Here is a 15,964-nt window from a genome sequence, read left to right as displayed (position 1 = left end):
CCTAAATTAGAAACAGCCCAAAATTCAATAGTAGGATGGATAAATAAAATTTGACGTATTCATAAAATAAGAGTATTTTACAGCAATGAAAATGAATAAACTGTAGCCTCATACAGAATAGATGACTCTTAATTAAAAACATAATACTGAATGAAAGAAGCCAGATATACAATACATGTAATTTCACTTACAAAAAAAAAAAAAAAAAAATCAAAACCAGGAAAAACTTTTAGTGATGTAGGATACAATGGTAAAATTATTGTTTTTTGGGGGGAGGGGTTCGACCAGCAAAGATTTGTTTTTTCTGCAGTGCCATATTTTTAAAAAAATAATGCAGGGGCGCCTGGGTGGCGCAGTCGGTTAAGCGTCCGACTTCAGCCAGGTCACGATCTCGCGGTCTGTGAGTTCGAGCCCCGCGTCAGGCTCTGGGCTGATGGCTCGGAGCCTGGAGCCTGTTTCCGATTCTGTGTCTCCCTCTCTCTCTGCCCCTCCCCCGTTCATGCTCTGTCTCTCTCTGTCCCAAAAATAAATAAAAAACGTTGAAAAAAAAATTAAAAAAAAAAAATAATGCAACATTTTAAAATTAAATTTAAAAAAATTTAAAAGCCAGACTTCTGGCCTTCCTTAAAAGTTGGAAGCTTGGCAAGGTGGGCCTACATTCCTTTCTGACAGTGCTTGGGTGGATGAGATACAGTGACAAAATTATAAAGAAAGGCAAGTCAGTATAGTGGTTATCTCTATAAGGGAGATAAGGGTTTAACATTGGGAAGGGATTATGGGGCAAAGCTTCTAGAGTGCTATCTACATTCTATTTCTTTGACTTGATTGTGGCTATGCACTATTTGCTTTATAATAAACCATACAGTAGTTGTACATGTATGTTTCATATACTCCTCTGTATTCATGTTACATTTCACAAGAAATAAGTTTTAAAAAACCAAATTCACCTTGGCTACTGTGTAAGCAGACAAGTGTGCACATAGAAAGTCCAGTTGTCCAGGAAAGACATGATGGAGGCTAGAGTTGAGAAGTAGTCAGATTTAGGAAAGATTTCAGAGGTAACAGGACTTGATGTGGAATATGAAGGGAAAAAAAGATGAAACAGCAAACACACTGACAGTCATAAAACACAGCAAGGGAGTAAGTATGTAACAGAATGAATAAAGCTTTTGAAACAGAAAACATTAATGTGAAATGCTAAATTGTGTGAGTGGGTACTAGACGGAGAACTTTTGTCCAACTGATTAGGAGAGGCTTCAGACAAAAGTTGGAAATACAAACACTGGGCACAGAGGAATATGCACTGGGAAATAGATGGTCTTTTCAACAAATAGTGCTGGGAAAACTGGACAGCCACATGCAAAAAAATGAAACTGGACCACTTTCTTTTTCAACTTTTTTTTTTTTTTTTTTTTTTTATTTTTGGGACAGAGAGAGACAGAGCATGAACGGGGGAGGGGCAGAGAGAGAGGGAGACACAGAATCGGAAACAGGCTCCAGGCTCTGAGCCATCAGCCCAGAGCCTGACGCGGGGCTCGAACTCACGGACCGCGAGATCGTGACCTGGCTGAAGTCGGACGCTTAACCGACTGCGCCATCCAGGCGCCCCTGGACCACTTTCTTTTAAAATAAACTCAAAATGGATTAAGGACCTAAATGTGAGACCTGAAACCACAAAACTCCTAAAATAGAACGTAGGCAGTAATTTCTTTGACATCAGCCATAACAACATTGTTCTAGATATGTCTCTTAAGGCAAGGGAAACAAACACAAAAATAAACTACAGGGACGACATCAAAAAGCTTCTGCACAGTGAAGGAAACCGTCGACAAAATGAAAAGGCTACTACTAAGTGGGAGAAGATATTTGCAAGTGATACATCTGAAAAGGGTTCATATGCAGACTATATAAAGAACTTATACAACTCAATACCCAAAAACTCCACAAACAATCCCTTTACAAACTGGGCACAGGACCTGAACAGACATTTCCAAAGAAAATATACAGATGGCCAACACACACATGACAGGATACTCAACATCACTAATCATCAGGGAAACGGAAATCAAAACCACAATGAGATTATCACCTTATACCTGCCTGAATGGCCAGAATAAAAAAGACAAGAGGGGCGCCTGGGTGGCTCAGTTGGTTAGTCCAACTTCAGCTCAGGTCATGATCTCACTGTCTGTGAGTTCAAGCCCTGCATCAGGCTCTGTGCTGACAGCTCAGAACCTGGAGCCTGCTTCAGATTCTGTGTCTCCCTGTCTCTCTACCTCTCCTCCACTCGCATTCTGTCTCTCTCTCTCTCAAAAATAAATAAACATTGGGGCGCCTGGGTGGCTCAGTCGGTTGGGCGGCCGACTTCAGCTCAGGTCATGATCTCACGGTCCCTGAGGGCTGTGAGTTCGAGCCCCGCGTCGGGCTCTGTGCTGACAGCTCAGAGCCTGGAGCCTGTTTCAGACTCTGTGTCTCCCTCTCTCTGACCCTCCCCTGTTCATGCTCTGTCTCTCTCTGTCTCAAAAATAAATAAATGTTAAAAAAAAAAAAATTAAAAAAAAAAAATAATAATAAATAAACATTAAAAAAATTAGAGTAAAAAAGACAAGAAATAAGTGTTGATGAGGATGTGGAGATAAAGGAACCCTCATGCACTGTTGGTGGGAATGTAAATTGGTATAGCCACTGAGAAAAATGGTATGGAATTTCCTCAAAAAACTAAAACAGAAATACCATACAATCTAATAATTCCACAATAGGGTACTTACCCAAAGGAAAATGAAAGCACCAATTTGAAAAGTTACATGCACCCCTATGTTTATTGAAGCATTATTTACAATAGCCAAGATATGGAAGCAACCCAAGTGTCCATTGACAGATGAATTGATAAAGAAGACATGGTATATACACAATTGAATATTACTCATCCATAAAAAGGATGAGATCTTGCCCTTTGTGACAACATGAATAGACCTAGCGAGTATAATACCAAGTGAATTAAGTCAAAGACAAATAGCATATGGTTTCACGTATATTTGGAATCCAAAAAACAAACCAAACAAACAAGCAAACAAAAAGCAGAAACAGACTCATAAATACAGAAAACAAAGTGATGGTTGCTGGAGGGGAGGGAGGTAAGGAAACGCACAAAAGAGATGTAGGGGAAGGGAAGATTCAGGCTTCTAGTTATGGAATGAACAGGTCATGGGAATAAAAGATACAGCATAGGGAAGATAATCAACGGGGGGGAAAAAAGAACGAAAAGTTGAGAAAACAAATACTGGGCATAGATTGTGGAGGAAATGGAAAAGGGGATGATGCAATTAAAGGGGATTACAGGTTGATGACTCTGTATCGGTCTGACCTCTTTTGCACATTGAGACATTGTATACATTATCTCTCAAATAGGTTTTTCATCTACTCATGCTATCATTTGAATCCACAAAAAGTGTAGTACATTACTTCAAACACATTCCAGAAATTCTGATTGAACTATGAAGCCTTGAAGGAGCACATCACACAGCTCCAGGAATCCAGGATCAGCCATGGTTAGCCAGCATGACAAGCACATGATCCAGGTTGCCTATGCAGCAATGCCTCCATACTGTGTAGTACATATTAATGGCTTTTATGTTATTGAATTAATTGTAACCTCAGGATATTACTGGAAATTTTATTTTTGACACTTTTTCTCATTGGATAGACTGATGAGCTGTGGGAATAAAGGGGGGGGGGCATATAGAAATAATGTCTAGAAACAGAAGTTTGTGGGAAGGGAGACTTCCCAGTCAACCCACTTTATCTAGGAAGGCTTCCTGCATGAGTCAGAGTTGATTTGAGAATCATCCAGAATTAACAAAAGAAGGAGGGAGGCTCTTTTTCAGGCTCCTGGGAAAATGAGAGCAGGATAAGCAGTGATTTTAAAACTCTTCGGAGTCTCTGATTTAGGCATGACTCTCCCCTTTCATGCACATTAAATACCTTATGACATTAAAAAACGTACTGTTGGGTGGAATAAGAGTGAATTTTGCTTTGACAGGTGTTTGAGATGCCATAAGAGCCCTTAAAAGAACTGAAAATGAAGACACTGAAAGCTAGTGGTGGAGAGAAAGCGACAAAGGAAAGAGTCTCTATTAACTAACCTACAGTAGTCCTCCTTATCCACAGAGGATTGGTCCAAGACCCCCAGTGGATGCCTGAAAGCACACATAGTCCCCAACTCTACATGTACTATGTTCTTTCATATACATACATACCTAAGATAAAGTTTAATTTATAAATTAGCCATGGTTAGAGATTAATGACAATAACAATAGCCCAATTATAACAACGTACTGTAACAAAAGTTATGTGAATGTGGTTCCTCTCTCAAAATACCTTATCGTACTGTACTCACCCTTCCTGCGATGATGTGAGATGAGATACTGCCTACACGATGAGATGAAGAGAAGTGACTGACAGAGGCATTGTGAGATAGCTTTAGGCTATTGAGCTTCTGGCCATAAATCAGGACGATCTGCTTCCTGACTGCCTTTTGGCACTGGCAACTGAAACCCTGAAAGTGAAATCGTGCAGAAGAGAGGACTGTCACATAGCCCAAATGAGATAATAGCTAATGTTCATCTAACGTTTACTGTGAACCAGGCACCCTTCTAAGGGCTTTACCTGTATCAACCCATTTAATTCTCATAACAATGCTGTGAGGTCATCCCCATTTTATAAATGAAGAAAGCAAGGTACTGAGAGATTGCTTAACTAAATTGGCTGAGGTTGCACAACTGGAATTTGAAGCCAGGCATTTCGACTCTAGAATCCAAACTTTTTTTTTTTTTTTAACCCCTTCCCAACTCCCATAGAATCCATACTCTTCACCAAGGTGTTTGACCATATCTTTTTCTTAGAAAAAGAGGAAAATATAGCATAAATTCTGGAACTTCTTTATGATTCCTCATACTGAAAACTATGGGGGCCTTTTAATATGATAGAGACGGTTACCTCCTCTACTTCATCCCTACTGCTTATTCCTTTGGCTTTCTAAGCATATTATTCTCTTAGTGTGATTCTAGGGTGTAGCTGACCTCAGCTCTATATTTATTTATTTATCCATTCATTCATTCATTCATTCATTCATTGTTTCCACACCGGGCAGGAGCCCAATAGGGGGCTTGAACTCACCACCCTGAACTCAACACCTGAGCTGAGATCAGGACTCGGACACTTGAGGGACTGAGCCACCCAGGCACCCCCTCAGCTCCATTTTCTTTTAAAAACCTAACAAATATTTGCTTTCCAAAAAAAATTCCACATATTTGAAAAAGATCCGCTGAGGCTTTTAAGTTAAGGATTCAAGATAAACAATCAGATATTTGGCTTTGAAGATTATTGAAATACCTTACAGCTACTATTGGCTTTGGCGTGCTAATGTTCATTAAACTGCAGCACTTTGAGGAGTATTCAGGAACGGCTGATAAACTAATTACCAGAGGTCACAAGAGCTGCCATAATTGGCAGCCGTCTTTTCAAACTCCTTACACTCCAGGGTGTGAAATACAGTAGGAAAACGAGGCAACTTCCAAATCAGGGATGATGGAGAATGGTTTTGGAAAGTAACTTTTCTGCCGGGCCCCAGAGTTCCTACATGTTTAAACTACAAAGTACAGACGCGATAAAGACATCTAAGTTTTTCTACACATGGTCACACCTACCCAGGCTAACTGGAAAACAGATCTTAACTGGAGCCAGAGTTGCTGTTCCTCAAATAATGGCGCAAGGGTTTCTCGAAAAGCCACAGCGAACCAACTCTAACCCTGGTCCACAACTGCTTTTTAAAGCCTCCCCCAGAAATGCTCTCCTTCAGCCTCGGCGCTTCCCGGAGAAGCCCTCGGCAGGTTTCCCCTGTCTCCGCCCTGGACGTCAGCCTCGGCGCCCCGAGGCCAGCTCAGAGGGAGGGGAGGCAGAGCGGAGGGAGAGAAGAGAGAGAGCGAGGGAAATGGTCAAGTCCTCCTTAACTCTGGGCCCCCTCGCGGGCCTCACCCCTCCTCCCGGGGGCTGAGATTGGAGAGGAAGTGGGAAGGCTCCAATCTGTTCCTCACACCAGCGCCCTCATGCCCCCACCCTTCTCGTCAGCTCGGGGCTTCGGCGCGCCTCATCCCCGCCCCTCACCCCGGGAGAGGAGCGGGCGGCGCGGTAGGGCCCGCGGAGAGAGGCCGGGGGAAGCGGACGGCCTCCGTTCGGCAGCAGGGGCCCGTAGCCGCCCGCCCTCGGGCGAGCCAGGCCCGAGGGCAGCCCCGGAGACCGCGGCGGCCGGATGCGCGGGCGCGTCACTTCCGGGCGGTGCAGCGGCGGCCGCTTGGAAGATGGCTGCGCCCTGTGGCTCGGAGCTGCCCGCCAACTCGCCGCTAAAAATCCCGAAGATGGAGGTGCTCTCCCCGGCTTCTCCTGGTGGCCTGAGCGACGGAAATCCATCGCTGTCCGACCCTTCCACGCCTCGGGGTGCCTCCCCGCTCGGGCCGGGCAGTGCGACGGGCTCGGGGGCAGCGGCGTCTGGGGGTCTCGGGCTGGGGCTGGGGGGCCGCAGCGCCGCCTCGTCCTCGGTCTCCTTCTCCCCTGGTGGCGGCGGTGGCGGGGCTGCGGCAGCCGCCGCCGCCGCCTGCCGGGGCATGTCGTGGACGCCGGCCGAGACGAACGCGCTCATCGCAGTATGGGGCAACGAGCGGCTGGTGGAGGCGCGGTACCAGCAGCTGGAGGGAGCCGGCACGGTGTTCGGCAGCAAGGCCCCTGGGCCAGCCATGTACGAGCGCGTGTCCCGGGCCCTGGCCGAGCTGGGCTACGAGCGGACCCCTTCCCAGTGCCGGGAGCGCATCAAGGTAACCGGCCGCCCGGCCTGGGGCAGCGAACCAGAGGCAGAGAGAAGGCGGGGAAGCGGGCCTCGGGGGCGGGGGCCGGTCTGAGCTCAGGGCTCCCCTCCGGGGCCCGGTGGGCGATTCGCATCTCCTCCGCCTTTTTCTTCTTTCCCTGGGAAGGGGGCTTTTTTCCAGATGGCCGCCAGCCCGTAGGTTTCCTGAGTTTGAAGTTGGGCGTGCCTGCCGCCGCCCCTCTTTCTTGCCAATTGATGTTCCTACGCTCTGAAGTTGGTAGTTTCTCATTGTGCGCTGTGCGGCAGTTCCCGTGTCGCTGGCGCCTCTCGCCCCCACCGCCGGGGCCCCTCGCTTTGTTCCAGGCTGAGGGGCTCCCAGGCCGAGGCTTACCAGCCGGGGCGGAATTGAGGAAGGATAGAAGAGGGGGGCCGGTGAGCCCTCAGTTTAGGAATTTTCAAATGAGTGGCAGTGCAGAGCCACGCAAAAAGCGCCTTTGGACGACTGGCCTTTGTGTCAGTCGCCTTGCTTTTCTAACTTGAGCTTCGAAGGATAAGACTTGAGATGCTTTGGAGAATTGAAGAGGCTCGGTTGTAGTCAGATAGTGTATTGTTATCGCGGAGTTAGGGGCACAATTAAAGTTAGCCTGGCTGAGAGTTGGTCTGGAATTTGTAGAGTGTCGATGTCTCCAGAGTTAGGTTGGCTTGAGGCCCTTCTATGTTTCTGACTAAGCTCCTTCACGAAAGCCAGTTTTTCCCTGCTTTAGTTATTGTGCCGGATGTGGTGAAAAGTAAAGCTCTCAGTGTGCATCTGGCTATCTGTGGATCTGAGTGTTCAGGTACAGAGGCTTAATTTGGGCTAGAAATTTTTACCACCAGCCAGGTTATCTTTCCGTTGTTTGTTTTGACCTTTAGGCTTTCAGATTTGTATTATTGGCAGAGAGGGAGTTGTCTTTTAGGTAAGCTAGTTCCCTTGTCATAGTATCTGCTAAAAGATTCTGGTAGGAATCTTTCTCCCAGTTTTCAATGAACTACTTCTTGTTAATAGTCATAGTATCTGTGTACTTCTCTTCTGGCAGGGATGGCACTTTCCCCCCCAGCTCCTTGGGTAAAAACCCAGTGAGAACAATCACAATCACGCTAACGGAGGAGATTGTTCCAAAGTTGGAGAGATCTTGGCTCAAGTAGTGTTCATCCCGGGACATTGTCGCTTAGAAAATTTGGTCCAGAAACTAAGATATTTCAAACTTATTGACTGTCGTTCAGGGAATTTGGCACCCACTTCTCAATTACAGAATTGAATTGGTTTACTTGATAATGTTTACATTTAGGTCTTCTTACGACCCTCTCTTTTTATACCCCCTTAACAAGGGTGTCATTAAAGTAGTAGTTTATAGACAGGATTAAAGTCGTAGCTAATAGGAGCCACTGTGTTCTGAATCTCATTGATTGTTCTATTAAAGAATAAAGTTATAAATTCAATTTCAAGGTCATTAAGGTTAAATTTCTGGGAGTTTTTGCACCGTGCTGGTTAGCATCCACCCATGAACTTTTCATGAGTTTAGAAGTGTACTTAGGCATTTGTAACTGTTTTGGCTTGATTGATTTTGTCCATAGAAATTTCCCAATCAAAAGGGTAAAGTGTTGTGCAATCAAAACCTCAATGAATATAAATCTCTCCATAAAACTGTTTCTCAAACAACCAGAAAATAGCTAGTTGCGTCTTTGTCCACTTATGAGAAGCATAACCTAAAGCAAGGAAAGGAGATTGAGCTTCTCTGAAGAATTGTTTTTAATTTTTTAAATGTTTATTTATTTTGAGAGAGAGAGAGCGAGCATGAGCAGGGGAGGAGCAGAGAGAGAATCCCAAGCAGGCTCCATGCTGTCACGCAGAGTTGGAAGCGGGGCTCAGACTCACAAACCATGATATCATGACCTGAGCCGAAATCAAGAGTCAGATGCTTAACCGACTGAGCCACCCAGCTGCCCCCCTGAAGAATTTTTAAAAGAGGATCTGTTCACCTGATGTCAAACAGATAAGACCAAATTGACCTCAAGCTCTTAGAATATTTTGAGAACATGTTGACAGTGAATCCACTGTCCACTCTGATCAACAGTTGTAGGTGACAGGAGGGCAGATAACTGTATGTATTTTTTTTTCTCTACTTGTTAAGTGATTTCAACCAAGGAACCAGATTTCTTCATTAACAATGTTGGTCTTTCCTGCCAGAATATAAGCTCTGTAAGGACAAGTTCTGGTTTCTCTTATTCACTGCCATATTTCCGTGCCTAGCACATAGTAGACACTGGACACATATTTATTAAATTTATCAAATACAGTCTAGAAGGAGAACTTTGGAAAGTATAGAGATCTAGATCAGTGTTACTCAGACTTTAATTCAAAGACATAGACTGAAACCCAGTTTGAAAAATTTTTCATTGAATACTAAGCTCTGTCCCTCTAGAAGACTTAGTATAAATGTAATCTTAAGCAAAGAAGCAAATGTCGTCACTGACACCGTAGCCTTACACAGTTATGAGGTGGATGTCCCCAAGTAATCCAGACAGAGTATGTTTATGAAAATAAAAACACAACTTTAAAAAATTCTCAGAGAGTCTCAGATACCTGAAAGCAAATCTTTAGATCCCAGTTTCAGAAATGCTTATTCAGAATGAGTAATTCGGAAATCTCTTCTTCTTGTTTTTTAAGTTTATTTATTTATTTTTGAGAGAAAAAGGGGGAGAGAAAGAATCCCAAGCAGGCTCCATGCTGTCAGCCCGGAGCCCGACTCAGTGCTCCATATCACGAACTCTGAGATCATGACCTGAGCCAAGATCAAGAGTCGGACGTTTCACCGACTGAGCCACCCAGGCGCAACCGGAAAGCTCTTCTTTTACTTTATTGTCTTGATGAGAACTGCAAAAAGAAATTCAACAATCTTTGTGCTTTGAATTTCACACAATAGAAAAAGTACAGTAAGATATGGACCATGAGGAACTTTTTGTACGGACTAATGTGCTCACTTAAATGTGAATTCATGTCAGAGGGTCACAGGGAAGGAATATCCTGTGTGTCCATTAAATTTCTGGCTCAATGCATTTGAAATATGCATTAAAATGCAATTATGAAAACTCAGTAAACAATTTCTTCCAAGTTTGAAAGGAGGGAAGAGGTATATAGGAACTTCGGTTTTTCCAGGAAACTTTCCTTTAATCATAGTTTCAGTACGTTGAGGTAGCAGCCTTCATCTCATCACAAGAAGGCATCAGAAAGCTGAGTCCCATCCCAGCCTCTTCCCTGGCTACCTTCCTGAATAACCTGAAAAACATATCACTTCCCTTTTTTGGACTGTTTTAGACTTCTTATCTATTGAAATTGTAAATTTTGAAATTAATAGTTCTTGGATTTTGCTACCAAAGTACTATTTTTGCATGCTATCTAAGTGAATGTGTATATTTCTAAGTGCACAGGGTTTTAGCTTAAAGTCAGATATAAACATTTGTTTATTGCTGCAAAGAGTTTCATTTTGAAGTCCGACATGTCCATTTATTGGTATTCGTTCAGTCATTTGGAAATGGATGTGTTTGATACTGCCTTACTGCACAGATTACTGTTTGGTTCTGAAGTTTTGTTGCTTTTTTTGTTCGTTTGCCAGAAGAAAATCCGTCCACTAACAATTCCAGCCTAATTTTGGAGCCAGATAAACAAATGGGTGGTTTTCTGTCTGGTGATTGCATGATTTTCCTCTTATTCTATAGGCCTTTTCATCATGTCTCCATTCACCATATAACTTGAGTGCTTACTATGTGCAGGGCTGTATGCTAGATGTTAGGATAAATAAAGAGCTTACAGTGCAGTTGAAGTATGTATAGACACATCAAAGAGTTAAAAGCTGGACAACACAAGGGATGGTATGTGATGGCAGTATTTGATTAAGTGTCATATGACTAAAGCAGACAATAAGTGTGATGACTTCAAAGGAGGGAGAGATCTCATCACAGTCCATACTGTAGTAGTTGAAAGATCTATCTAGACTTGGCATTCATGAAAGCATTCACTTCTGAGCCAGATGCTGTATTCACACTTCAGTCAGTTAATCTGATGCACTGCAAAACTCATTCTCAAGTCCCATATTTTTGGGTGTTCTCCAAAAATTTGCCTCTTGGGAGTTGGCTTTATGTCTTTGAAACAGATGTGTACTTCTAGCTCTGCCTCGAGATGAAATGCAAGGTGATTGTATGACCTAAAAAGCTTGTGTTTGCTGGATCAGTACTGGTTGCTCATCAGACAAATTTCAAAGTGGTAGGGAGTCTTCTGCCTAGCAACCAAAATGATCAGTGTTTTAGGGGTATTGCTTAGATTTATTCATTAGTAATTGTTATAATCTTTAGAACAAAATTCATGCTTTAGCAGACAAATTACATATTGACCTTTCGTTTTAGCCCTCAAGCCTTGTCATTTGTTTGTGAGAGCCAGTGAGGTAAAGATGGCTTGAAGCCAGCAGATAACCTGTGTCCCTGTGTAGCATTTTAATAGACTCCACCCACCTCTGAAGATTTCTCTCTGGTGTTTGCAGACAAGACGTTCCCTCTGTACGGTCATTGAAAGATTTCCGAGAAATATGGTATACCACTCAAATCGTTTGCAAGAAAGATTGGGTCAGATTTGTTTGCTTCCATTTTTTACATATTCTGTTTCTGTTGTTCCCATGCCACTGTCATCCAGAGGCTTGTGTGTTCCAGAACGCTTGCCTGCTTGTGAGTCTGATAGAGGCTTGATGTGTATCTTAAAGGAATAGACCATCTTGGACTACCGACCATACACTTACAGTCTTTCAGTTTAGGAGGTGAGGGTCTAACAAGCACATGTTAAAACTTTGGATGAATAGTCTTCTGAGTTTATTTCTTGGCATTTGGGGAAATCTAGTGAAGAGTGGAATGAAGTTATTATGGATCCTTCAATAAGATGATACGTAAAAAGAAAAAAGAATTTAGAAAGCACATAGTACAAACAGTGCTGTGTAATAAAACTTTCTGTGACGATGGACATGTTCTATATCTAACACAGTTCATTGTGATAGCTACCAGTCACTTGTGGCTGTTGAGACCTTGGAATGTGGCTAGTGTGCCCGAGGAACTGAATTTTAAATTGTGTTTCATTTTAATTAATTTAATTTTAAATTATAAATGCCACATGTGGCTAGTGGCTACCATATTGAACAGTGCAGGTAAAAAGTTGTTATTTGGAGTATTAAAGAAGTCTATTTTACGAAACAGTTTTCTTAGCTACATACTCAAACCTTTAGGGGAAGCTCAAAGTTCCTTTTTTTTTGCCCTCCCTGTGTCTTTACCCCAGAGTAGGAGGAACCTTGATACAAGTAAAGAAAAATGGTCCACCCTACTAGGGAGGAAGAGCTTTTAGTGCACAGAATAAAGTCTTATAATCTCAGTTAGCTAGGGCAAACAGTGTCATATTCTTGATTTTCTAGGACAATGCTGTCTGATAGAACTTTATGTGATATATGTGTCCTGTTGTCTGCACTGTCCATCAGCCACTGAGCAATAGCCACTAGCCACAGGTGGTTATTGAACACTTGAACTGTGGCTAGTGTGACGGTGTGAAACTGAATTTTTAATTTTCTTTAAGTTTAATTTAAATGGTCATATATATGTAGCCAGTGGCTACTGTATTGGCCAGAACAGCTTTGGAATAATGATATTCAAACTTTGTTTTTGTGCTCCCAAAAGACTTTTTGTACTCTCTTGAACATTTTAAAATGGACATTAAAGTTTTTTTGTTATAGGTGAAAGTTTACAGGATGTTAATAGGATATAGGAAATATTAAATCTAGTATGAGATGAATAAAATGAGCATTGACTGTAAAATGTACTCAGTAACGTACTATGAATCTGAAAAATCCACGCAACATTCGTATCTGTAGATTTTATCAAATGTATCTTGAGAATGTTGATGATCAGACAATATTCCACTTAACATTTAAAGAAAACCAATATCCCTAACCTATATTGCTTTGGTTATTTTAAATTCAGGGGCCAAGCTTTACATGTAAGAAATACATGCCAGCTGGAAATGCCAGGAATCCCTAAGGTTTTATGATGCCTTGATTAATCATGAAAGAGTAGGAATACCCCAGTGGGAGGCCACTGCTTTAGAACTCTGAGCATCTTTCTGATATCTTTCTTGGCAGCCGTAGCGGGACTGGACCCTTGAATTCCACTGTCCTTAGGAAGCAGGAGAAAGATGTGGAGCTTAACTCTTGGCTAAAGTGCAAGAATCTGTGGGAGGATTTGGAGATCTTACCCATTCCCTTTCATCAGACCCAGCTGACAGATTTCATCACAGGGTTTCTCCAAATACTAAAGTCTGAAATAGGGACTTACTTTTTTATTATTATTATTATTCACCACAAATATTTGAGTGCCTTGTGCAGTAGGTCCTAGAGATGCTGCAGTGTACCATTTACCGTCAGAGTGTCCACCTTCCAGTGAAAGATTCAGACTACAAAAGCGCCAGTTACAGGGTTGTGAGCAAGGTCTGTGTGACACGTTGACATTAAGCTCATGGTGCTTCAGGCATACACAGGAAAGGCACGTCATCATAGGCTTTCAGGAGGTGGATCCTGAAGGTAGAGTGCACTGAACTGAGTAGAAGAGGTTAGTTAGAGATGAGCACTTGGGGTAAAAGACCAGAGGCAGCATAACCTAGAACAGTGTAAACTGCCAGTATAGTAAAATATATTTTGTTCAAGAATCTTAAACTGGAAACATCCAAATACCGCATTTGTTCCAGAAAATTTATAAGTGACTATTTTTTCCCCCTTCCCTTCCCCCATGGTCTTCTAAGTTTCTCAAGATCCACATATGAGTGAAAACATATGATATCTGTCTTCCTCTGACTGACTTATTTCACTCAAAGAAGATTTATAAGTGGTAAGCTGTTTAAAAAGTCATCCCTTCTGGGGCACCTGGGTGGCTCAGTTGGTTAAGCGTCCCACTCTTGACCTCAGCTCAGGTCTTGATCTCAGCGTCTTGAGTTCAAGCCTCGTGTTGGGCTCCATACTGGTCATGAAGCCTACTTAAAAAAAAAAAATAAATTAATTAAATTAATTAAATAAAAAAGTCATGCCTTTCAACTGAATAACAGTTTGCTATAGTGCATGGCATTTGGTGAAGGTATGACTTAGAATCTACAAATGACTCGTTAGTGGTGTCTTAAAGAACCAAGAAAGGGTGGAGCAGATAGTTTTGGAATAACAGTATGGTGGGCATACCAATTCTAGACAATTTATATGTTTTGATAGATGACCTTTTTATAGTGTTAGATTGTAGTTGTGCAGGTATCTATTACATATCTCATTCTTATATACTGGAATAAAAAACCAAAGCAATGCATCTTTTGAACATATAGTAAGAAGAAATATATTTTACCCTGTGGCCTAATAGTCACGTAATATATATGTTTAACTGAAACATTTCCACAAAATAATAATGATTGTAGCCAACACTTCTGTAACATTTGCTATGTGCCATGCACTGTTCTAGGTGCTTTGCAAATATTCACTTATTTAATCCACAAAATGACGTGCTACTTAACTATGTGCAGTGCCCTCTGGTATGTTCTATTATATTCGAGCACAGCTAATCTGGCTCTAGAACCACCAGGTCATATGTCCTCTCGAGTATCATAAGTATACAGCACACGAACACACCCAACACATTGCCTGTACCTGGTAGGCTCTTTCTCTAGTCTCCTCCCTACAGGTACGTAGTCCTCCTCCACCACCACCACCACCACACCTCCTCTACCCCAGTACTTGGCAGCATTGCCTCCCCTTTTCACCACCCCCCCTCCTGGTACCTCTCATCCTTCCCTGCCCCAGCCACACACTCATTTGTCTCCAGAAGTTCCCTCACCTAAAACTGGTGCAAAGAAAACCTGGGCGGATGGGGGTGCCCGCTCCGACTGGTATTGGGCAGCTGGCTTACTCCTGGGGGACTGGCAGCTCAGGGTCACGTTGGTCCCCACACGGGCCACACCCAGGAGACGGCAGGACGGAGGAGCTGGAGGAACTAAAGCAGGGAGACAGGTTAAAAATTCAATCCCCAGGAACCAACAGACCCCCACCTCCACCACCTCCTACACTCCCCGCCTCCCTCTTCTGTCACTCCATCTGCCCTCCTCCAACCTTTACAGGCAGCCTTTTGGGAGAGACCTGCCTGACCTCCCTGGGGGCTGGGGCGGTATTGCAAAGTGTGTGCTTCACACTTACCCAGCACACTGAGTTCTAAAGTTTTGCTGCTGTGGCTCCTATTTATGCCTCGATGGTCTTGCACATTCACAGAGCAGCGGGAGGACCCAGAGTCTTTCTCCAGGAGGCCCTGCACCCGCAGCGACACGTTGTGGGAGGGCATGGAGTAGACCAGGGATACCCCAGGTTTGCTTGTCGTGGTCCTGCTGATGTACGCCAACACCTGGTGTGGGGTACGACGCCTCCCGGTTATCACATGTATGCACTGTGCCCGCGGGCTCAGCCAATCCCCTCCCCCACACTGGCAGTCTTCAAGTGCTCCTCCCCTGCACCCATCCCCTCCAACCTGTACCAGCTCCCCATTCACCCTGTTCTCCCTAGCCACCCTCACTGGCCCTGGGTCCTCTTTACCATGACGATTCTTGATCCCCTGTGCCTTGTCTCTTTATCTCCCACTTGGGGTGTTTAGAAAGGTGGTCACAACCTACTAAAATTGATTTCCCAACTCATCCCACTTGTGGGCTATAACCTGCAGTTAGATAAAAGAAAATTAGAAGATACTGAGGTGACATCGGCTTTTTTTTTTTTTCCAATCATTGTGCTCTTTTAGATTTAAGGCATCAAAACTTCAGAAGCATTAATTTGGAACAGGTCATGTCCCCAATAGTCTGGTGAAATGTTTTATGTGATGTAGTTCTAGCTAGCTGGAGCCTGAGGTTAGAGGGAAGAGGGTGAAAGGAGGTGGGAAGTGATCAGAAATGAGACTGGAGACATACATAAGAGGTGGGATGAGGTACTAGGGGGTTTAGACTTGACCCTAGACTTAGTCATCAAAGAGCTG

The 15,964-nt window shown here is 43.4% G+C and overlaps 1 protein-coding gene and 1 long non-coding RNA gene across 8 annotated transcripts in view; one reads left to right on the top strand and one right to left on the bottom strand.

Moving 5' to 3' along the window:
* The window catches only part of LOC122199368, a 36,302-nt gene extending 28,963 nt beyond the window's left edge, over window positions 1-7,339 (bottom strand). Inside the window, exons 1-2 of one of the 3 annotated variants that reach the window (XR_006193491.1) lie at window positions 6,163-7,339; window positions 4,397-4,555 (exon numbers count right to left, since the gene is read on the bottom strand). This is a non-coding gene — a long non-coding RNA (uncharacterized LOC122199368). The other 2 variants (XR_006193489.1, XR_006193490.1) reach the window with 2 other exon arrangements.
* The window catches only part of MSANTD2 (Myb/SANT DNA binding domain containing 2), a 31,327-nt gene continuing 21,714 nt past the window's right edge, over window positions 6,352-15,964 (top strand). For all 5 annotated transcript variants that reach the window (XM_042904357.1, XM_042904356.1, XM_042904360.1 and 2 more), the window contains exon 1: window positions 6,352-6,866. In XM_042904357.1, the coding sequence (XP_042760291.1) occupies window positions 6,357-6,866 (510 nt within the window). In that variant the 5' untranslated portion in view covers window positions 6,352-6,356. The remainder of the gene's footprint in view (window positions 6,867-15,964) is intronic.

The sequence above is a fragment of the Panthera leo genome, chromosome D1 (genome assembly GCF_018350215.1).
Source record: "Panthera leo isolate Ple1 chromosome D1, P.leo_Ple1_pat1.1, whole genome shotgun sequence".
In the NCBI taxonomy this organism is placed as follows: domain Eukaryota; kingdom Metazoa; phylum Chordata; class Mammalia; order Carnivora; family Felidae; genus Panthera; species Panthera leo.
This window is presented reverse-complemented; position numbering and strand designations above follow the sequence as displayed.